We start from the raw sequence: 24015 nt of genomic DNA, 5'->3' as shown, positions 1-24015 counted from the left end.
CTTGCCTCCTGGAGTTTGCTGCCCAAGCAAGGGGTGGGAGGGTCATGATGTGGAGGCAGATGCCAGTCACCAGGAAGGGTGTAACCAAGTGCCAGGGACTCAGACATGCTGGAAAGCCTGAGTAATGATTTTTGGAGAAGATGACATTTTGAGCAGGATCCCAGCAGACCAGATGGATTTCACAAGCCGAGGCAGGGTGAGCCGCCCACGCAGAGGAACTGGTGCACACACAGACCCAGAGACCGGGAATCTTGGTCCACGGGGATGGGTTCTGCCCCTCTGTTGGTAGGAGGTAAAGAGGGCAGGGGAGAGGTTGAGATCACACTAGTGACAGCCTTGACTAGTGACAGCCTTGAATGTCAGGCTAGCATCTGGGTTTTTGTCCTGTGGGCAGTGGGGAGCTGCTGAAAGCTTTTGAGCAGGGTAACAAGACCAAATTCATCCATTAGATTTAGATGCTGCTCACAGACACCACTAGAACTCCGGTGTCCACCCTCAGACCCGGGCTCTTGGGCTCCTGGAAAGTATACCCCGATGCCTACAGGAAGAAGGAAGAGCTGGGCTTCAGACCCTTCTGCATCTTTATAGCCCCAGCACCCAGGACAGGGCCTGACACGTGGCAGGTCCTCGATAAACATTTGTTGAATGAATGGATGGATGAACCTGCCTGCCAGCCCCCTGCCTTCCACCCCCATCCCCATGCCTCCCACCATTCTTCCCTAATCCCTCTCCTAACAAGGTGGGAATGAGACAGCTGGTGTGCCCCAAATTCTCCCATCCCACCCACCTGCCATCTCTCCTCCTGCACCCTCAACTTCTCCCTCTTTGCCTCTGTCCTCCCTGAGGGTCATGAGTAAACACAGGAGCAAACCCTCATGTGCTCCCACCACGTGCTAGGCAGTCGAAATGACTTTACACTCTCACAGTCACCGTCAGAGATAAAAATGATTAACTGTACTTTGCAAGTGGGGAACTAGTGTCTCAGACTGGTTAAGGGGCTTGCCCAGCTGCTGAGGGGCAGAGTTGAAACTCAAACTAGGACTTTCTGATTCCATCCAGTGCTCTAGCTGGGGATGTGGAGTGAGGGGTAGGGTTCTGCTGAAGGTTAAGGATGTGGAGAGGAAGAGGAAGCAGAGGGGTTCCTGGAGGAGGAAGTCTCTGGGCCCATGTGCCAGGACCAGCGGGGTGAAGCATAGACAGGGTTCTCGCCCCACCTCTGGCTCCAGCTGCCACAGTAGGATGTGTAGCCGGATTCCCTACGCTCTTCTCATGCCAGGGTAGGGCCTCCTCAGAAACACACACATACACACACACACACACACACACACACACACACACACACCCCAGCCCCAAAGCCTAGAGAGATGCAAACAGTAGTTGCCTTAGACACAGAAGTTTTATTTTTCTATAAAATTATTCCCCAGAGAAATTTTCTTTTAAATGCCCAAAGTAAATAACTTATATCCCTTCTTGAAGAGGAAAACATCCCCAAAGACAGTTTGTCAGAAATCCTTCGGTCAAGCAGGTCAGCTGGCTCCCATGGCCCTTGCAGTGGCCTGACTCTGTCACTGTCCCTAAAACCTTCTGCTCCAGGAAGAACCTTCAACACCAAAACTCATCTCAATTTTACAGATGGGAAAAGTGATTCTGAGACCAGACCAGGGTCAGGCCAAGGTCATCCAGCATCAGTGGCTGGGCTGAGACGGGGCCCAGGGAACCCTGTCTGCTCCTCTTTTTCCCAGAGCTGTGAGTTCTGTAGCCAAGGCTGCACTCTTGAGGGAGAGCTGGGAAGTATAGCTGAGGCCAGGACAACCTCACTCTTCACCTGAAAATTTAACCCGTGGCAGAGGATCCAGGCACACATGGGCTTCAGAGCCAAACAGGCATAAAGAAGTAGGTGACACACTTCCTCCCCCGTGTCATCTCCCCTGGAGTCAAGGGTCCGCCAAGGCTAAGTGCAAGGAGACACTCCTGTTTTGAAATAAAGAAGTTCCACATGCCTTTGCTTTGAGTCTGTGCAATATCAATCTGCTTGGCAACTGAGATTCTTTTCTTGCTGCTCAAACGTCCTTGTTAGCAGTTAAATATGTCTTTGCGTGTGTGTGTGTGTGTGTGTGTGTTTGCTGGGATAGGCAGTCTTTTGGGACACAAGGTCCTCAAAGGTGGAGAAAGATGAACAAAACCATCCTCAGGGCTGAAAAGTGAGGGCTTCTGAACTATGCAATTGCAGAGGGAGTTTCTTTCCAAGTGCGGCATTCCCGGTGTACCAGAAAGGGGTGGACGAATGTCAGAAGAATGGCAAGCATGAACATCACATTTACCTGCAGGGAGAGCAGAAGTGAGGTGAAATCCAGGAATTCTGAACAACAGAACTGTTGCTCAATGAAGCAAGCACTCATCCATTCCATGACCAACGAAGGGACCAGAAGTCTACTGAGTTTATATTCTACTTTTCACCCAGACACTATGGTGCCCTGGAGGAAGGATTTTCAGTTACTTTTCATTCTGCACTACGGGGTGGGGAAGGGGAGGAATATTAAGCCCATTTCACAGGTAAAGAAACAGAGGCCTAGCGAGCATTCAATGTCATGTTCACGGTCACATGTGAAGCTGGTAGAGGCACCAGCTAGAATATACATCTGATTACTTGGTCATCTGATGTTACAATCAAGTCATTCGCCTCAGATTTCAAGTTTAGTCTTTTGGCCATGCACAGTGGTTGACGCCTGTAATCACGGCAATTTGGAAGGCAGAGGCGGGTGGATCGCTTGAGGCCAGGAATTCAAAACCAGCCCAGGCAACATAGCGAAACCCCAGTGTCTATCAAAAAAATAAAAAATAAAATAAAATAAAATAAAATAAAAAGCTGGGCATGGTGGCACATGCCTGCAGTGTCAGCTACTCAGGAGGCTGAGATAAGAAGATCACTTGAGCCCAGGAGATCGAGGCTGCAGTGAGCTGAGATTGTGCCACTGCACTCCAGCCTGGGTGACAAAGCAAGATCCTGTCTCCAAAACAAAAACAAAAAACATTTAGTCCTTCTTTTCTCCAAGTGATGGATTTAAACTCCTATTCTACAATTTGCTGCTTTTTTTTAAAAAAAAATGAGGCAAATAAGAGCTGTGCAGCGGTCAAAATACAGAATTCAAAGTTGAAAGACTTTTGCTCCTTAGCCAGTGCCTCTGAACACGTAAGTAACCTCTTTGAGCCTCAGTTTCTGCAAAGAGCAGGAGAGTCATGCCCACCTCCTAGAGCAGGACCTCAGAGCATCCCTCCAGGTGTAAGGACACAGACGTGAAAGCATAGAGCTCCTGTCCCTGGGGCCAACTGTGGAAACCCTGCGTGGGCCTAGGGGAGAGGCCAGGGTGGGCCCGCACTCACCACGGGCAGGAAACACCTTTGAGGTCTCAGGATTTTGCTTGAAGTTTTGTGAGAATTTCCACTCTAGTCCAGAATGTCTGTTTCCTCACACACAAAAATACTTTTGCCCCAAATATTTGAATAACACACACTCTTTGGGAAGCTGCGCCACGCTACATACCCAGGCCATCACAGCCAGATTTGGGGCAGCCAAGGCCTAAGGCCAAGGCCTCCTGCCAGGGATGCCCATCCTCCCAGTACTCACGTAAAATGGGTCATTCTGAAGGGGGCCTTTGATGAGCGTGAAGATGGGGAACTGGAGCAGAGACACCACAGCCGACAAGGCCATCACCAGCCCAAAGAGCTTGCCAAAGTGCTCCGAAGGGAAACTGGGGAGAGAAACCAGAGGAGTTCCAGTGAGCTTCAGGCACCCTCCCTCTAAGCAGGAGCCTGGCTTCAGGGGCCTCTGTCAGCTGCTTGTTCCCAGCTCCCCTGTCCTAGGCCTGCCCTCCACCCACACCTGTCTGGCCTTTCCCTCTTCACCTCTGCTCAGACATTTGACCCACAGAACCCAGAGAAGGCACATGCGGGGCCCTGGACAAACAGAGAGGACCCTCATGCAGGCTACACCAGGGAAGAAAAGACAGGCACGTAAATGGATAGCATGCCAGACAAGGCACATACTAGCAAAGGAAGTAAGACTACAGTACTAAGGACACAAAGAAGGGAAGACACTTTTCCATCTCTTCCCTGGAAAACTGGAACAGAAGTGGGCCTCAGAGGATGAATACAAGTTCACCAAGTAGAAAACAGAGGGAGAGGACACCGCAGATGTAAAGGCTCAAGTGCATGAATGTTCTATCCTTCCCACTGCCTCTGGTCTCACCCCCTCCACACCTGCCCCCAAACCCAGTCTCCCACACCTGACTGCCTCCAGGCCCAGCCTCACATCCCAACTTCTTTACCTCCAGCTTCTCTTTGCCCCAGTGTGTCCCATTGCGTAAGAGCCCGCCCCAAGGCCACTTACGCAATGGTGAGGAAGGCCGCGTTGCTCCCATAGAGGAAGGAGCGGCTGATCACTTGCAGGATGAAGGTGAGATACTGGAGAGGGAGGACGGGGACTGAGGCACAGAGGGCGAAGCCCAGGCACAGCAGGGATGTCAGGGCCAGCGAAGGCACCGTCGAGCAGAGAGCCACTGCCAAGGTGGAGGAACCTGGGCGAACAGAGAGGAAAAAGAGGCTGTCTGTAGGCCAACCCAACAGAAGTCAGGGAAGGGCCAAGGAAGACTGGAAAAGGGGGAGGAGCCACTGTCCATTCACTGCCCCAACAGAAACCTGGGAGTCATCCTCGAATCCCTTCCCCACAGGCCCCACCTCAAATTCATCAATGATGCTGATCATTCACCTCCTACATACCATTCAAATGTGCCTACTCCTCTGCAACCCTACTGATTCGTCCTAGCTTTAAACCACCATTAACTCAGTCATGGATTACTGCAATGCCCTCCTGACAGGCTACACACATCTGCCCCTCCCCGCCCTGAACACATGGCCAGATCCTCTTTGTAACACTACTGGTAATAGCAAAAGACTGGAAACAATCCAAATAGCCGTCAGTATGGGAACACTGCAGCAACTAGGTTGCAGCCATATAACGGAGACCCAGGCAGTGGTTAAAAGGCATGAGGAGAGGTCACTGCTACAGAGCACCCTCAGGATAGAGCTACACCAAAACAACAACAACAACAACAACAAAACCCTGCGGAATAGTGTGTACAGTATACTACCTTTTATCTAAAAGAGAGGGAAATGTATTGATATGGTTTGGCTGTGTCCCCACCCAAATCTCACCTTGAATTGCATCTCCCAGAATTCCCACCTATTATGGGTGGGACCTGGGTTGGGGAGGTAATTGAATCATGGGGGCCAGTCTTTCCCATGCTATTCTTATGATAGTGAATAAAGCTCACGAGATCTGATGGGTTTATCAGGGGTTCCCGCTTTTGATTCTTCCTCATTTTCTCTTGCCACCACCATGTAAGAAGTGCCTTTCACCTCCTGCCATGATTCTGAGGCCTCCCCAGCCATGTGGAACTGTAAGTCCAATTAAACCTCTTTTTCTTCCCAGTCTCAGATATGTCTTTAGCAGCAGCATGAAAGCAGACTAATACATGTATATATACCTACACAATGTTTATATTAAAAAACATAAAAATGGTTACCTAAAGAAGAGGAAAAGGGGTACAAGAAACAGAGAGGGAAACTAAACTTTTTTGAATATATCTTGTTTCACAGTTTTAGCTTTGGGAAAATGTAAATGTCTGATATGTAAATGTTTTACAAATACAATTAAATAATAATAGGAAGAAAATAAGTCAAACAATCTTAAAAAATCAGAAACAAAATAAAATAAAATGAAACCAATGAACATAACTCTATACCAAGTTGGTGATCCTTAAAATACAGTAATTTGGCCCAGTGTGGTGGCTCACACCTATAATCCCAACACTTTGGGAGGTCAGGGCAAGCTTGAGCCCAGGAGGTTGACATTAGCCTGGGCAACAGAGGCCCTTTCTCTACAAAAAAAAAAAAAAAAAAAAAAATTAAATTAGCCAGACATGGTAATGCATGCCTGTAGTCCAAGCTACTTGGGAGGCTGAAGGGAGAGGATCACTTGAGCCGAGGAGGTTGAGGCTGCAGTGAGTCGTGATCGTACCACAGTACTACAGCCTGGGCAACAGAGTGAGACCTCATCCCTAAAAATAAAAAAGAAAATATGGCAACTTGACTGTACATCTCTCATGGGATATATCCTAAGGATGAGAAAGGAATAAGAAAGGACAGAAAAAAGGAAAGAAAGAAGTAGCAACAGTATTTAGCAATTGTACTGTTACCAAGTAACATCAATATTGCTAAAACCAGTAATTATATTTAAAATACTATATATGTGTATGTACGTGTATATATGCATATGTTAGGAACCAAGATTATCAGAGGAAGAGAAAGGGCTGCAAATGTAAAATCAAGGAAATAAAAATTTGAATAAAAATATCAGTATTAAGTATTTATGATATTTTTCTTATCAAAAATTATATACATGTTAACTCTATCCGAAGCACAAAACCAGTGACAACGCAGGAGCAATAAGAAACCTCCGCATCCAGACTGTAGCCTCTAAATACCATTTCCAATTAAAGAAACCCAGGGTTAGTCGGGAAAAAATGACAAATTCAGGTCTGGGGCAGGAAACACACCTAGTGAAATGGACCTGAACATTTAATTGTGCTAGAAAGTAAAGATACTGTCTAGAAATAATGTGATTTTGTCTAAAAGACACAGATTCTGGGTTGGTAAAGTTTTCAACGGCCAAAGGTGAGACAATTTGAGCATCAAGAAGAATCATGACAGAACAGATTGAAACGTCAAATATATTTTAAAATAAAATTTTATTAAAAAAAAATTAGTAGCCATGTCTGGAGGTTACTAGGGCACCAATTCATTATTTCGGACTGGTAAATAAACATGTAAAAGCAAATAAGCATTTACTTCTAGGTAACAAAATAGTAAAGAATGTTTTTCTTTCTAGAAGAATTCTAGTGATTAAAAACAGAAGATAGAAATAGAAAATCATCCTTTTGGCCAGGAGCAGTGGCTGTAATCTCAGCACTTTGGGAGGCCAAGGTGGGTGGATCACCTGAGGTCAGGAGTTCAAGACCAGCCTGGCCAACATGGTGAAACCCCATCTCTATTAAAAATACAAAAATTGGGCCGGGCGCGGTGGCTCAAGCCTGTAATCCCAGCACTTTGGGAGGCCGAGACGGGTGGATCACGAGGTCAGGAGATCGAGACCATCCTGGCTAACATGGTGAAACCCCGTCTCTACTAAAAAATACAAAAAACTAGCTGGGCGAGGTGGTGGGTGCCTGTAGTCCCAGCTACTCGGGAGGCTGAGGCCGGAGAATGGCGTGAACCCAGGAGGCGGAGCTTGCAGTGAGCTGAGATCGGGCCACTGCACTCCAGCCTGGGCAACAGAGCGAGACTCTGTCTCAAAAAAAAAAAAAAAACACAAAAATTAGCCAGGTGGTGGGTGCCTGTAAAGCCAGCTACTCGAGAGGCGGAGGCAGGAGAATCGCTTGAACCTGGAAGGCGGAGGTTGCAGTAGGCCAAGATTGTGCCACTGCACTCCAGCCTGGGCAACAGAGTGAGACTCTGTCTCAAAAAAAAGAAAGAAAAGGAAAGAAAATCATCCTTTTGTAATCCTAATAAAATAATGGGCCTAGGCATTGATCATTAATGGCTGCTAAAATCACTAAGTATATGGTTGATGGGAAACTTTACAGCGGATGGATCAGACTGGCAATGTCTAAACCAGCTGATCAATCTTAACACAGCAACAAGACAACAGACACCAGGGCCTGCTGATGGGGGACCAGAGGAAACCCACAGCTCTACCTCTGAGTTATTCATGCCAAAAAAAAAAAAACCACAAACAAACTGTGTTTCCTCCAAGCTTCTAATCCCACTGTTTACAGGAAATACCCAAGGAAAGGAATACTTTTAAATAACACATTAAAACAATGCCAAATTCAAAATATGGGGAAATGGCCCAGTTTCTTCAACAAATAAATAAGAAAAAGGGGGAGGACTCTTCTAGATTTTAAAAGCTATAGAAGACACAGCAACCAAATACACTGCATGGACCAGGCATGGATCCTAATTTGAACAAACCAAATGTAAAAAGATGTATTTGAAATGATTGGAGGAATTTGAACAGTGACTGCACAGTAGGTGATATGAGAAATTACTGTTTTTTTTAGGTGTGATCATGATTTTATGGGGATGTTTAAGTAAAAGAGGCCTTATATGTTAGAGAAACATTTACGGGTATAGAGAAATATTTACAGATGAAATGATACGATGTCTAAGATTTGCTTTGAAAACTCTAGCAGGTGTGGGAGAAGCAGGTGCATGGGGTGGGGGAAGGGATCGATGAAATAAGTATGTAAAATGTTGGTCTACGTTTGCCCCTCCTGCCCCAGCAGGTTAAAATACCTCAGCATATCTCTACTCTTCCAACCATGTCCAAGGACCAGGCCAAAACTCCCTGATGCAGTAAACAGCCTGACCCCTTCTTACCTCTCTCTCTCTAGCCACTTCCCTAAGATTCCCCAGTACTCTGTGTCCTAGCCAGCCTGATTCACCTGCCCAGATTTTTCAATGTTTCACTCTGTCATTCACCATTTTGACCTCCCTGTGCTCCTGGGCCACTCTCCAAGGCCCCACTTCTTCATCTCCCCACTTCTTACTCATCCTTCAGGTCTTGGCTTAGATGCCACCTCCTCCAGGAAGCCTTCCCTGGCACCAATCCCATCCTCACCCAGAACACATTATGTGCCCTTCTTTGTGCCCCCATAGCCCCCTGTGGGTTTGCTTCATGGATTGTAACTGCCTGACTACCTGCCTTTCTCCACCCTCTAGACTGAGAACACCTTGAGGAAAAGAACGTATCTGTCTTGTCTGCTGCTGAATTCCTGGTGTCTGGCACCATGGCTGACGCATAACTGTCGCTCAGTGACTAGTGTTTTAATGAACCAATGAGTGCAACCAGACAGGGTTAAGAACAAAAGAGAAGACTGGGCATGGTGCTTCACGCCTGTAATCCCAGCACTTTGGGAGGCTGAGGTGGGCAGATCACCTGAGGTCAGGAGTTCAAGACCAGCCTGACATGGTGAAACCCTATCTCTACTAAAAAACAAAAATTAGTAGGGGATGGTGGCACATGCCTGTAATCCCAGCTACTTGGGAAGCTGAGACAGGAGAATCTCTTGAACCCAGGAGGCGCAGGCTGCAGTGATCCAAGATCACACCACTGCACTCCAACCTGGGCAACAGAGTGAGACTCTATCTCAAAAAAAAAAAAAAAAAAAGGGAAAATAAAAAAAGAGAGAAAGAGAGAGAGAAGATGTCATGGGGTAAATGAAGACCTCCCTTCCTGGTTCCCTGACCAGCCCTGCCCTCCCCCGCATCGCACCTGTCTTTCTTGCTTCCTTCTGGTACTTCTGTTTAAGCCGGTCCATGAGCAGGCCATTCCAGGGGGCACACAGCACTCCGAATTGAGTGAAGGCAAAGGCATTTGTGTAGGTGCTGACTACAGAGGGAAGAGAGAGGTTGGTTAATGAGAAGTTTCCAAAACTCCCTTCCAGGCAGGGACTCTCCCACCTTGCTCTTGTCTGCACGCCCCTCCTCCCCACACCATCAGACCCTCCTCTGGTGTGTACAGCCCTGCTGGGAGGCTCTGTATTCCCAGCTGTGATGTGCAGATGATGGGCTACCTCCCAGCCCCACCACATACCTCGTGCCATGTCCCCACCGGCCATGTTGGTCAGCAAGGAGTTGAGAGTGCCAATGAAGAGGTAGTGCCACAACTGTATCACAGACAGCCACACCAGGTGCCAGGCAAAGCGCCGAGACAAAGCGTAGCTCCAGAAGGAGCAGGGTTCCTGCTTCTGCCCTTTCCCTGGGGTCTCTAACGGGGAGAGGAGGATCTGGGTGTGAATTGCGAGGAAAGTGGACAGGTAGGATGGGGAGGGTGGAGGCTTCAGTGGAACATTTCAGGTCCAGGCCCACCTTCTACCCTTGGCTCCCATAACTCACCCGGCATGCTCTGCCTCAGACTCACACATCCCCACCTCCCTGCTTTGTCATGCTGGCCCTACCACCTTGGATGACCCTCTGTGTTCTTCTCTATTGAAATCCGATCTGTCTCTCACAGCCTGGTCAATGACACTTCTTGCAGTAATACCTTCCTGATCTTTCTCAGCCAGAAAGGTGAAAGGAATGACAAGGAGAGGAGAAAGTCAGAAGGAAGACGAGGATGAGTGTGGACACTCTGTTCTAACCTGCTCCTCAGTGCCTCCCTTTCTTTTGGTACCAGTATCCTGAGTTTCCTTGGGAAATCTTCCTCTACCCTAATCTTCATGATCCAGATGGCACTGTGAATTCAGGGTTCTGTTCCTCTCTCAAGGTTAACCAATGAGATGGTTCCTCCTAACAAGGCAGACCAGCCATAAGTTTAGATTAGGACGGACCTAATCTAAGGTCCTACACCCTGGCAAGTTCAATTTCCTCCCTTGATTTTGGAAGCTTCCCAGAACCTATTCTTCTTTCCTTAAAATAAATAAATAAATATGTGTTTTGGATCCAACTGTCAGATGGTTAAAAAAAAAAATCAATTTTATTGTGTATATTTAAGATATACAATATGAGGTCATAGGATACATATAGCTACTAAGATGGTTACTATAGTAAAGCAAATTAACGTATCCATCATCTCACATTTCTACCTGTTTTGTGGCAAGAGCAGTTAAAATCTACTTGTTTAGCAAAGTCCCAGACACAATGCAATTTGATGACCTATAGTCTTCATGCTGTGCATTAGATCTCTAGGCCTGTTCATCCTGCTCATCTGCTCCTTGATGTCCTTCGACCTGCATCTCCCATCTCCTCTCCCACCCCGTTCTTATTTCTACTGTAGCTAGCTGCGGTTTGTGATGTGTGTAATCAAAGACTCAGAACAGAGAGGAAGGAAAGGAAGCAGTGATAGAGTTGGGACAATAAGAGAGGACAGACCCAGGAGACCTGGAGAAATGGGGGCACTGCACCAGACTTAGTGCAATGGCATCACAGAAGAGGGCAGAACCGAGGAGTTGGGGGAAGGGAAGGCAACCCATGGAAGGCAGGCTTGAAGCGGGGGAAAGTGATGGGATGTGAAAGAGAGAAAAGAGGGACAGAAAAGAGACAAAAGCCCTGCCCCTCTCTGGACCCCCCATTAAGTGAGGGGGTTGGAAAGATGCCTAAGGTCCTTTCTCTGTCCTGCCTTTCCTGATTCTGGGTCTCTGGGGGAGCTCTGGAGGTGAGGGGCCAGGAAAGGCACAAAGAGAGACTCAGGTCTGGAGGAGAGAGAGATTAGTCAGCAGGGCTCACCTTCCTTTGCTGAAAGGACCTCCTTTGACTGTAGCTCCCTGTTTTCATGCTTAGTTGTTTTCTTCTCTTCCTTCATGGTGCCATTCCCAGAGCACAGGCTATGGAAACAAAAGCCCCACCAGCAAGGCCAAGGACTGTGAGCTGAACCTGAGACTCAGACTGGAGGGAACAGTATAGTGAATCCCACATTTCACCGCACTTTGGAATCACCTTTTAGCCACCCTGATGCCCAGGCTGCAGACCAGACCAATTAAATCAGTATGTCTGGAGGTGAGAGTCAGGCTTCCTTTTCTAAGATCTCTATGTGAATGTAGTGACTCTAATATGCAGCAAAGTTTGGGAACCACTGGAAGTATGAAAAGAGCAGGGCAGGCCAGGGTTCAAATCCCAGCTCTGCCTCTTCCTAGCAACAGAAAGATGGCTCAGACTTAACCCTTCTGAGCCTCATTTTTCTCATTTAGAAAATGAAGATAAGGATATCTGAGAGGATTATGTGAGGATGAAATCAGAGAGCACTGGGGTCTGACAAATAGTAAGTGAGCAGCAAAGGAACACTGTTCCTCTACTCCTTGTGGCAACTGACTGCAAAAATGATCACATGTTTTCACCTCCTCTGTATTTACCCCCATTTGAATGAGACTTTGCAGCTCTATTTCCCCATGCCCTGAATCTGGGCCAGCCTTGTGAACTGCTTCAGCCAAAAGAATGCAGCAGAAGTGGTTGTGCCAATTCCAAGCCTAAACCTCAAGAACACTTGTGCATTTCTGCGCTCTTTCAGAACCCTGAAATCACGGTGTGAATGAGCCCACGCTGGCTTGCTGGAGGATGACAGCCACGTGACCCAGGCATCCCTGTCACTCCAAACCTATGTGAATGAGGCCATCCTAGCATAGTCAGCCCCCTTGTAACCCTCCAAATGATCAGATGCATGAATGAGCCCTGTCAAAATCATCTACATCTGACCCTGATCAGTAGAACTAGCCAGCTACCCACAGACTTGTGAAAAATGATAAATGCTGAACGTTTTAGGCTGCTGAGTTTTGAGATAGTTTGTTATGCAGCAATAGCTAACAGATGCACTGCTCCAGTCCTCCTCCTCTCCTGTGACAGGTTTGCTTTGCCCTGTCCATCCCACCCTAGGGCCAATGAGGGACTCTGGCCCACAATAGCCAGATAGTCCTTACCCGTAGCTGTAGTTGGGGGGCAGTGGATATGGGATGTGCCCCCGGGGCATCAGGAGGAAAGTGCGTGCTACATGCCAGGTACTGCAGACAGAGAGGAAGATGAAGGAGGCCCTGAGGCTGATGCCCTTTTCATAAAGAAGCTGCAGAAGGAGGAGGAAAAAGTCAGTGTCACGCCCATGTTCACAGCAGCACTATTCGCAATAGCCAAAGGATGGAAGCAACCTAAAGGTCCATCAGCAGATGAACAGGTAAACATAATGTGATCTATACACACAGTGGAATATTATTCAGCCTTAAAAAAGGAAGGAGGCCACCATGCTGGCTCACACCTATAATCCCAGCACTTTGGGAGGCAGGAGGACCACTTGAGCCCAGTTCAAGACCAGCCTGGACAACATCACCCCTTCTCTACTGGGTGTGGTGGCACACACCTGTAGTCCCAGCTACTCAGGAGGCTGAGTGGTAGGATTTCTTGAGCCCAGAAGTTTAAGGCTGTGGTGAGCCATCACAGGGCCACTGCACCCCAGCCTGGACAATGAAGTATGACCTTGTCTCCAAAAAAATAAAATAAAAAGGAAAGAAATTGACATACACTACAACATGGATGACCTTTAAGAGCACTATGCAGGGCTGAGTTCAGTGGTTCCTGCCTGTAATTCTAGTGCTTCAGAAGACCAAGACAGGAGGATTGCTTGAGTGCAGGAGCTTGAGACCAGCCTGGGTAACAGCAAGACCTCATCTCTACTAAAAATAAATAAATAAATTAGCTGGGTGTGGTGGTGCGTGCCTGTAATTCCAGCTACTCGGGAGGCTGAGGTGAAAGGGTATGATTACATGATTACATGATTACATGCCTGTAATCCCAGTACTTTGGGAGGCTGAGGCAGGCAGATCACTTGAGGCCAGGAGCTCCAGACCAGCCTGGCCAACATGATGAAACCCCATCTCTACTGAAAATACAAAAATTAGCAGTGCATGGTGGCACGCACCTGTAATCCCAGCTACTCGGTTGGTTGAGGCAGAAGAATCGCTTGAAGCCAGGAGGCAGAGGTTGCAGTGAGCCAAGATCCTGCCACCGCACTCCAGCCTGGGCAACAGAGCGAGACTCTGTCTCCAAAAAAAAAAAAAAAAAGGTTAAGATAGTAATATTTATGTTATGCATGTTTTATCACACACAAAAACATCAGCAGAAGAGGCAGGAGCTGGAACCCTGTTTTCTAAGGAGTCCGAGTTCAAGCCATCACCTACCATCCTGGAAGCTGATTAGGGATACCTGGTACACATATGCCGCCACTCCAAGACACACCCGGCAGTAGAGGAGTCCTCATATGACCCTTCCCCACAGCCGGTGGAGCCAGTGCCTGTCTTCCCCCAACAACAGCAAAGGCCTTTTGTTCAAAGAAAATTTTACACAAAAATTCAACTTACAAAACACATCAATGGGGAGCTTGCCAGTCATCTCCCTCTTTATTCTCCTTGGTGACTGGCATGACATCAAAGAGAATCCCTAAGTTCCTCAATGCTCAGTTTGAAACCACTGACCTGGCCCAACCTCCTCCCATTTTACAGAGAGTGACATTGAGGTCCAGAGAGGTGCAGTGAATTGCTCAATGAATTGTCAGAGTAAGCAGCAGCAAAGTGAGATTAAACTAAGAATTCCCACTCCTGCTGCCTTTCCCCTTCCAACTCTAGACAGACAGGAGAGAGGTTGGGCATGGTAGTTCATGCCTGTAATTTCAGCACTTTGGGAGGTCAAGGAAGGCGGATTACTTGAGGTCAAGAGTTCAAGACCAGCCTGGCCAACATGGTGAAACTCCATCTCTACTAAAAATACAAAAATAAGCCGAGTGTGGTGGCAAGCCTATGGTCCCAGTGACTCAGGAGGCTGAGGCAGGAGAATTGCTTGAGCCCACTAGGCAGAGGCTGCAGTGAGCCAAGATCCCACCAATGCACTCCAGCCTGGGAGACAAAGTGAGACTCCATCTCAAAAAAAAAAAAAAAAAAAAAAGAGGAAAGAAAGGGAGGCATACCCAGGGGAAGGAGGAAGAGCCTGGAAAGTGGCTCTTGTGCCAGGAGTAGAAAGGCTTGAGTGCCCCAGGGACTCAGTCTCTGCATGACTATCCAAACCTCCAAAGTTTATAGGACTCAGCTAGACTCATGTCTGGGTAGTGACTGCCAGAGATCCTCTTCTCTGCCCCCATAACCGACACGGAATGCCAACTGCCTCTGGCCTAACACTAAGCCCAGAGAGAAGTCCCAGGTTGGGTGGCTTGAGATCCACACTCTTCCCTTCCTTTCACTCAGCCATCTGTGGCGTGCTGGCTTTAGTACTCCAGCTTGTTGTCTCATAATTGAAGCATGGTTGCCACAGCCCCAGCTATCACATCCTCACACCGCAACATTCAATAAGGAAGACTTCATTTGTACTCTGCTTTCACCTTCCGTCAGGGAAGAAAAGCCCCTTGAGACTTCTAATATATACACCCCCTTTATCTCATTAAAAAGGACTGGATCCTATGCTGACCTCCATCCATCACTAGCAAGGGGTAAACGGATTGCCGTGGTTGGCTTTGATCAATCAGGATTCATCCCCTGGGCTAAGCAGGTCACTGCCCAGATAAAACCATTCGCAATGAATAAGGCAGAATGGTTGTTGATTGACCTCTAATAGCCTTGGCAACAGTTCATCCCCTGAAACCTCAACATCAGCCATTGGGACAGCTGGACAAGCCTCCGTGTCTGCCCCTGCTGTACCCACTAGCCACTTGCCACCTTCTTGTCCAAACTAGAAGCTCACAGCAGCAAATACCCCACTCTAAAGGGCCCTTAGCCTCTGCCCAACATTGGCCCAAGCACATCATGACCACTGCCACAAAAGCCTGGGCAAGGCTGAAGAAGGGGCTTAGTGGTTACAAGCTCAGGCTCTAGAACCAACAAACCTGGGTTTGAGTTCCAGTATCATGGCTACTAGCTGCAGAACCTTCATTGTTAAAAGCTGTTTAACCTCGGGGACTCAAATGCTTCATCTGTAAAATGGGGGCAACATAGTACATACCTCACCGAGTTGATGGAGAGAAATAATGCAAGGTTCACAAGACAAGCGCCTGGCATATACAAGTGCTCAATGAATGTAGGCTGTTGCTATATTTACCTTAATAATAAGGAAGACTGCCGAGGAAGAGTCAAATGCTCCATTGTAGAGAGTGATGATGGTCGAACGGTGTTGGCCAAATAGGTTCCCAATCTGGGGATGATAGGACCAGCCTGGATCACGTATTTATTCATGAAACAGATATTTCCTGAGGACCCAGCATGTAGCAGGCCCTCTTTATACCCAAACTCACCCTCCACCGCTAGAGCTCCCACCTCAGCTTGAGCCAACCCCATCTGAGGCAGCCAATTACAGAAAAGGGTCTCACCTTCCCTCCACCTTCCCTCCACCTTCCCTCCACCCTGCCAAGTGCCTGGGATTAGGGAAGACTCCCACCTGCAGGTTGGTGATGAGAAACAGGATTCCCCCAATGGTGAGCATTGGCATGGCCAGGAAGAGCAGCACAGCGGAGCCTGGACCATCAAAGTCAGAAGCAGGATGGCGTCATAGTGCAACCCAAACATGGAGCCCCAACCTCTGCTCCCACCTGCTCCAAATTCCCAACAATCCTAGTGTCCAGGCCCCAGTTCGAGCCAGCATTCCAGCGTCCTTCAAGGGTTTTTAGGATACTGGCCAAGGTTTCCCCAGATATCTCTGTGGAAGTCTCCTGAGCCACCTTCTTCCCAACCAAAGTGGGTCCTCAGTCTGTGGCAGGCCAGGAAGTTTACAGACAGAGGCAGAGCTCTAAGTGAAGCCACCTCTCTCTTCCCTCAGTAAACCACAAGCTGCCTCTCCTTTTCATCCTTGACACTCTAGGAAAAGAGGACCCTGGACTCAGGTGCCAGGCTCAACCCTCGAGCCCATCCCCTAATTCATGGCATTGGCCTTGAGCCTCAGTCATCTTATCTGTTTAATGGGAACAACAGTTCCTGCTCTTCCTGCCTCAGGTGCTACGAGAACTGAGTGAGAAAAGGACCATGGTCTTTTCTTTGTTCACTAAACTCTGAGCACTTCCTTGGTGCCAGGCAGTGTGCTTGGCACTGGAAATGCAAGATGAATAAAAGATACTCCTTGCGCTTAAAGAGACTGACACACGCAAACAAATTGTTATAACAGGTCTGGTAAGTGTGAGACCACAGCAGAAAAGCTCAAGAGCTGGGGTAGGGGAACCCTTGACAAATTATTCCTCCCCAAACCGGACTTGTGCCCACCATTATTCTGGCCATAACCTATGCCTGTCCTATTATCTGCTAAAATGTTTTAAGTTGACTCACTCTTATCCAAAAAAAATCTATTTTTAAAGGACACTTTATTTCACTACTGTAGATGAAAACACTGGCATTGCTTGTCATGAATAGGAAGTAACTGTAAAAATAAATGCAATGAAAGGAAAACAATGTTATTCAATTGTAGCTGGATGCATTTGCCCTTAGAATGTTCAAAGCCTAAGACCTGATCTTTCCATCAGTGTTAAAATCACACTGGCCCCACATCAAGACATTCTTTCATGAAATCAGAAGGACTGAAAGAGACATAAAAAGGGAATCGCTGTTCTGCCAGGTGATTTGATGTTTGTTAGTGTAGTTGATGTAGTATGCGTGTGCCCCTAACATCCTCTTAACTACCGTGCTATACCTTAAGAAGCACTGCCAAGAGCCAATTTAAGAGTATTCACACAATTTACCATTCAATTTCTGTCGTTATAAAATGTACATCTCTCCTATTGCTAAAGGTTGGAGGCATCTTTCACAATACAGTCCTTGTGGGCTCAATGCTTTTTTCAAAACCGAAAAGCCCTCTACTATGGAGGAAGAGGAAGATTGTTGCTCAGACAATTTGCAAGCACGAGTCAAATATTACCCAGCCACCACCTCCACATTCAGGCGCTTAAAAATCATTTACAGGCTTTTAGAGTAGATGATGCTGGTTTGATAAGGAGAGTGGTTTGAAATAATTGGTTTGAGGTGCCAGGCCATCTCATGAGATCTGTGTGGACAAAGACACTCAGTCTCTGTGTTTGCCCAGCATGAGTGCAGACAATCTCATGATGCTGTTGGGCTTTAGCATAGCTTACACACACAAGAGAAATGTACTCTTCTTTTCTAAACCAAAAATTGAGCCACATGTCTGACACTCGGGAGGAACCTCGGGAGGCATCTCGTGGCCACCATAACCAAGGCAATGAGAGAAAGAAGAGTCAGGGATCAGGAGGCCTGCACACCAGGCCCACCTCCTACTCGCTTTCTCTGTGGCCATGGATGTGTCTTTGCAAAGGGTCCCTTTGTGACCTCAGTTTCTCCTCTGTGTAATGGGTGGAAGGGTGGTGGAGAATAAACCAGATTGGAATTCCAGACTTATAGACTGGTAAAATTTGAAAAAAAGATTTTCAGTACAATAGGGTTGTCAACTTTTACCCTGCTAAGTAAGGATATTTTCAAAATGGTCATTCATAGAATCATCTCATTAAAAAGAGAACATTTTAACGCATACAAGATGTAAAAGTTTTTTGTTGTCGTGTTGTTTTTTAGGGTTTGTTTGTTGATAGAGTCTCACTTTGTCAGCCAGGCTGGAGTGCAGTGGTGTGATCTCGGCTCACTGCAGCCTCTGCCTCCTGGGTTCAAGCAATTCTCCTGCCTCATCCTCCTGAGTAGCTGGGATTACAGGCGTGCACCACCGCCCAGCTAATTTTTGTATTTTTTTTTTTTTAGTGGAGAAGGGATTTCACCATGTTGGCCAGGCTGGTCTCGAACTCCTGACCTCAGATGATCCACCCACCTCAGCCTTCCAAAGTGCTGGGATTACAGGAGTGAGCCACTGCGCCCTGCCAGATGTAAAGTTTTGAATAAATTCTACCCTATAAAGTAATCCCTCTCCATTGTCCTTGCTTTTCACATTTTCTCAATAGACTAAACTGTTTTCACAGACCAGCAATAACTCAAGATCCTTCCAGGATTCTTTCAAGCTATAGATCTCTGAATAACCACGTGGTCTGTATGTCTTGCCTATAGCTCTCTGCTCACACCTGCCCCAGCCACCAGGTGCCCCTGAGCTTGCATCCCTCCCATCCACCTGACAGCACTCACCTGCAGAGGTGAAGGCTATGATGAGTGTGGCAGTGGTGTAGAAAAATCTGAAACACAGAACAGGAAAAGGAGAATATTGTCAAGAAAGGAGAAACCTGGGAGACAAACATGATTCTGCTCACCCAGCCCACAAGTGTAGGACTTGACCGCACCCTCAGCCTGGGATGCAACGGGCACTGATGCCTCTGAGCCCCAGGCTCAAAACCAGGTGAGAAGCCGCTATGAGATTGAGATGTGGTCCTGACTTCATGGACAGTGCATTTTGCTCATGCTGAGGCCCAACACTAGCATAGGCAGCCTTGGACAAGGAGCTCAGCTGATGATGTGGTTGGCTTGGGACTTAGCCAGGACAGAGTGGGCAAAGCCAAGATCCTCCCACCTGGAAGCCCCAACAGCCCAACCCCTTGGAGAAAGAGGTTAGTGCCTGGTCTGCAAATCAAGACCTTGAGTTCTAACTCCTCCTCACTCTGTGACCTTGGGCAAGGCGCTGTCCTCCTCTGGGCCTCAGAAGCCTTTTCTATAAAAAGAAATGATTGGACTGACTAGCTCAGAGTGCTATGATTTCAGGATTACAGTCCCAAGGTTATAAGGCTCCCTTAGCATTTAGGGGTCTTGTAAGGCATGGAGTCAAAAAAAAAAAAAAAAAAAAAGCAATGTCCTAAGGCTGGAGAAGAGGGAGGGGACAAGGGAAGGGGAGGAAAGGGGAGGAAAGGGGAGGTAGCAGGGAGCCAAGGACCAAGAAGGACTGAGATACAGTCATTCGGCATCCAAAGGCTTACAATGTAAGGGACTGGCTTTACTCTCTGGCTATTTCCAGAAAGGCAGGCCCAGCTAGCCCTCCCGTTCCTCTCTCTGACAGCTGATCTCACATGTGCCTCCCTGGGAGCACCTGCTCTGAGCTGTATCAGTCCCCAGCAGGGCGCTGATTATCGCTGAGGCTGCCCACAGAGCACGAGATTAGGATGCAGCAACGCACTGTGTGTGTGAGATCACGTCCCGAACCTTCTGACTCATCTGCACAGGAAACCCCCACTGTCTCCCCTCCAGTCAGAAAGGACCTGAAATTCCACCAGTGGCAATACCAAGGAAACTTCCTATTAGCTAAGCCCCTGGGGAGTGATGGGGGAGGGAGGCGGTGAGGAGGATGAGGATGAAGCCTGAGCAACCTGGATGTGAGGCTGTGCAGAGGATGAGGACAAGGATCCTTGGGGTGAAGGAAGAAAGAGCAATTTTAGTTTTTGTTAATTTTGTAACCTGGCTCTAAGCCAGCCCTTACAGGAAGTCAACCTGGCCTCCGGCTCAGTTCAGCACATGATAGGGAAGCCACATTCAGGCGGAGCAGGGAAAGAGGTAAGGAAATGGAAGCGGGGCTGTGGTGAAGTGGGGAGTCTACAAATTCCCGCTGCCTGGGGCTGTTCCTAACAGCCGCTGGGAGTGAGCTGCAGGTGTGGTGCCTGGCAGGGCGGCCGGGCTGTCTGACCTGGATTTCACTCCAAGCTGGGCTGCGGCCTGAAGGATTCCTACCGCCCACCTTTGCCTGGGCTGGGCCTTTGGGACTTACATGGCTATGAGGCGTGCCACGGTGGTCTTGAACCGGTCAAAGATGTAGCCAGTGGGGAATGTCATGAAGTTGTTCATGAAGGACCCCAGGGTGAAGATGAGTGAGAACCTCTCATCCTGGGCTTTGCAGTCTGGAGGAGAAAAAAGGTCTCCCATGCATCCCAGCCTTCCAGCCAAATGAGCACACAGCCTGGGCTCCCCTCCACCTCGGACAGCTTGTCAGTCAGAAGCTTGTCCCTTAAGCTCAGTTGAAATGTGGCTGCCCCTAATTACCCCTCAGGAGCTGGTGCCTCCCTTCCAGGCACTTCCCAGACCAAGTGAGCTGAGGGCTGCTGACCCTTCCTCTCATCATAGAAAGAGGAGTGGGCGGGGGGCAGAGTCCTTCCTGCTCCTTGCCACCACCTGGGATCCAGACTTAACTTCCTTAGAAAAGTCATCCCTGCCCTTACCGGCCTGCCCCGTGGCATTGCCAATCGGCCCAGCATCTTGTCCACACAGCTCCTTAAAGTAATCCTCATTCTTGAAGACAAATACTAGTGAAGGCCAGCCAAAGAGGACGCCAGCAAAGCCCAGGCATTCCAGCAGCCCCGTCAGCAGTGTGGCCACGTGCAGGGGCAGGCCCTGGCCCGCCATGAGCAGAGGTGGAGTGGATCTTCAAATCCCACTTTGTCCTCCTGGACGGATCACAGGCGCTGTAAGCCTGGCGTTTGAGCACTTGGAAAATTCCTCTGGCAAGCCAAGCCCTTCCCTTCCCGTAGCTCTCTGGTTCTGTTTCAGGCCTGGGCAAAAACCATCAGCGGGTGATTCTCTGGATCCTGTAAAATAAAGACAGAGGCTGCTGGAAGAGGAGGCCTGCGGGAAAGGCAAAGGTGGACTAGAGTTATTTGTGGGGTGCATTAAGAGGCAGGGTGATCATGGCCGCTGGCAGCAAATATGGGGAATAAATACTCCAATACACTATCTTAGGCACTGCATTTGAGTAACCACGTGGCAAGTAGAGAGGCAGATCTTAATTGCCACCTGGAGTCACAGGTGAGATAAACGACTTACCCAGTAGCTCCCCGGCAGCAGGTGGAGAAGCGGAGGCTCCTGCGCTCGAGGTCTGAATACCGTCCACTAAAATAATGACAGCAACTCAACCAGGTGCAGGGGCAGGAGCCTCTACACAGAAGACACAAACTCCCGCTGCCAACTTGGTGTTGTTATCTTCAGTTTATTGACAATGAAACAAAAACTCCCGCAGATTTCAGGAACTTGCCCAAGATCACAGGGCTAGTTTAGTCACGAGGCAGGCCATTCTACTGCCAGAAATACCCCAGCTCCCATGGCCCTCGCCTAGGACTCGCAAACATGGTCCCCGCTGCCCTTCCTCGCATCAACTTCTACCAGGAAAGCCTCGGGGGGCCGCTCCCCGCCAGCCTCCGCACCCCGCTCCAGCCTGCGGCCGGCCCTCCCCGCAGAGGAGCCCGAGGGGCCAGCCCGGGCTCGGAGCCCCAAGGCCCCCGAAAGGGGACCCCTCGCCCTACCCGCGTGCTCCGCGCCGGGGCTCTCCGCGCCCTTTCCGCGCGGGCCAGGTTCGCATTCGCGCCTCTCGCCGCCCCTCCCAGTCCCCTGCTCGCCTCCGCCCCTGCCTGCCCTCCCGGAAGGGGCTGGGGCAGGCCTCCCATTCTCCATCACTTCCTTCTTCTTTTTCCTTGCTCACAGCCTCCCGCGCCTTTTTTTTACCTCTCCCTTTTGAAACTTCTCCCTCTAGGATCCCCTATAACCCCAGCGGTGTCTTTCCCTCCCTCCTCACTGCCTTTCAGCCTCCCAGCCCCCTTGCCTCTGCCTCCCCTAACCAAGTTAGTTGAATGCTGTTACACGCTCAGGCCCACCTAGGAAAAATGTCACCCACTCACCCACTTACAGCACCCAGAGGACACACAGACAGCACATGCGAGCATAAGGACACACACACTCTCTGTATTTGTGCATTTTGCCTTGACCGCTGGGTGGGCAGGGAACATATTTTTCCGATTTGCTCACCACCTCAACCCTCTCTCCCAGTTTCACACTCCCACAGCTGCCAACAACATCCCAACCACAGAATCAGGCAGCCAAGAACCAGGACTGAGGGCTTTTTAGAAACCACCCCTGGAGGACTGCCCCATCTTTTCGCTCCCAAAGACCCCTTAGATGACTCCTGGCCTCACCCCCACCCCCAGGTTCTGAAAGAGCCTTCCCAGCAGACTGCATTGATTAACTATTCATTCATTGCCCCATTTTTTATTAATCAAAGACATATATAATTGCCCATCGGAGCTTGTGATCAGCGTGAGGTAGCCAGTCTAAGCAGCTGCCTTGCTATCCTTCCAGTCCAGAGCACGTGAGCTGGTATCTTCTTTGGCCTGTGCAGCTGTTCCCTTGCCAAAAGCTGAGTTTGGGGGAGAGCTTCTTGCATATTAGATGCAGTCTGCAGACTCCCAACCCCAGCTACCTGGATCCCGTAGGGGCCCAGGAACTCCAGCTATTCCAAGCCCACTCCTCTGTTTTTTTTTTTTTTAAGAGGAAGAAATAGAGGTTAGGATAGGGGACAGCCAGAACTGAGTATTTTCCAGATCCAACTGAGTATTTTCCAGTTCACCACCAAAACACAAAAGATAAAGTCTGTGACCACTCTAGTGACTTGACTGAATGGAGGAAGGGTGGCTGGGGTCCTGTACCCCAAGCTACTTGCTAGTTATACAACCTGAGGCAAGCTCTTTGGCTGCCCCACCTGCAAGACAAGGACAATAGTACCTTAATTATAGGAATCGTCTTAAAAGAAGTATGAGATGGGTGTATGAGGTCCCTGCATGGCGCAGGTGCTGTAGGCAGATTGTAGGGGAGTGGATTTCTAGTCTGCAGTTATGTAGACAGAGCCAGAGAAGCAGCTTTGGGGAGGAATTTTAAAGGAACTTGCCCATGGTCACTCTACGAAGCCGCAGTACCTTCCCAACTCTGAAACCTATGCTCTCATCACCCCATCTTAACAAACATTTGGACATTAGAGAAAACAAGTCTCTTCTTAAAATAACATTTTAAGTTATTTTAAGAAATATATTTTAATCCACAAAAATATAGCAGCCCAGGACAATCAGGGCTTAAGATGCAAGATTTTCTATTTTACTGCAAGACAGACTCTGAAATTAATGCATGCCCTATCTTCTGCTCTTTTAGTCTCCTGAGGACCTTGGGGGATCAGTAAGTGTGGAAGTAGCAAGGGAGAAACAGAAAAAAGTCAAAGCAAAGAGAGAATCTTATCTTGTTACCTCTCTTGACTCAGAGCCTCCACTACACACCTCCCAACAATGTCTGCAGAAGACATGGCCTCTACTAACACACGTCTTACTGAACTCTTGGGACAGGAAATTCGAATATCCTCTGAACCATTCCCATGTTCTTTGGTTCGAATTCCAGCAGCTAGAAAAGGCAGATGCTATTCTGATCACTCCCTGCCTGGCTCCGATGAGGATTAATGAGTAACATCGGGGAGAGAAGTGACTATAATAAGGTCTGACGGCGCACCCGATGTCTTCATCCCTTTTCTCTTCGACTCCTTCTGCATCATCTCACATCTTTTTTTTTTTTAATTGATTGATTGGCTCAACAAATACCTGTGGCACCCCAGGCTCTGTGCCAGGTGCTGGGGTTCGTAGAGAAGAGATTCAGTGCCTGCCCTCAAGGGGCTCCTTCTCTAGTGGGAGAGACAAAGAAACGCAAGATTTCTGGAGTG

The 24015-nt window shown here is 48.5% G+C and overlaps 1 protein-coding gene across 2 annotated transcripts; it reads right to left on the bottom strand.

Annotated features, from left to right (window-relative positions):
- Positions 1-1377: 1377 nt before the first annotated feature.
- Positions 1378-22219, bottom strand: SLC43A3 (solute carrier family 43 member 3). Of its 2 annotated transcripts, none has more exons than XM_037999308.2 (14): positions 22160-22219; positions 21312-21377; positions 20711-21076; positions 20263-20392; positions 18702-18748; positions 16015-16091; positions 15679-15771; positions 12528-12667; positions 11344-11441; positions 9713-9886; positions 9392-9508; positions 4388-4574; positions 3626-3749; positions 1378-2321 (listed from the first exon to the last, which is right to left on the bottom strand). In XM_037999308.2, exons 3-14 carry the CDS (start codon positions 20892-20894, stop codon positions 2217-2219), a joined length of 1476 nt encoding a protein of 491 aa, XP_037855236.1. In that variant the 5' UTR covers positions 20895-21076; positions 21312-21377; positions 22160-22219; the 3' UTR covers positions 1378-2216. The 2 variants fall into 2 exon arrangements, with proteins under 2 accessions (XP_037855236.1, XP_007996585.1); XM_007998394.3 differs by lacking the exon at positions 22160-22219 and adding an exon at positions 21788-21894.
- Between the last annotated feature and the right edge of the window lie 1796 nt (positions 22220-24015).

The sequence above is a fragment of the Chlorocebus sabaeus genome, chromosome 1, assembly GCF_047675955.1.
Source record: "Chlorocebus sabaeus isolate Y175 chromosome 1, mChlSab1.0.hap1, whole genome shotgun sequence".
Lineage (NCBI taxonomy): Eukaryota > Metazoa > Chordata > Mammalia > Primates > Cercopithecidae > Chlorocebus > Chlorocebus sabaeus.
Note: the sequence above shows the minus strand (reverse complement) of the source record. Positions and strands in the feature narration are given on the sequence as shown.

Excerpts from the sequence above, each read along its gene's own strand:
- SLC43A3 (XM_037999308.2), bottom strand. The coding sequence starts at position 20,894 with ATGGCGGGCCAGGGCCTGCCCCTGCACGTGGCCACACTGCTGACGGGG. Across the intron at positions 18,749-20,262 it reads GTGGCACGCCTCATAGCCAT|ATTTTTCTACACCACTGCCA; the intron begins GTAAGTCCCAAA and ends TCTGTGTTTCAG. Across the intron at positions 16,092-18,701 it reads CATAGCCTTCACCTCTGCAG|GCTCCGCTGTGCTGCTCTTC; the intron begins GTGAGTGCTGTC and ends TTGATGGTCCAG.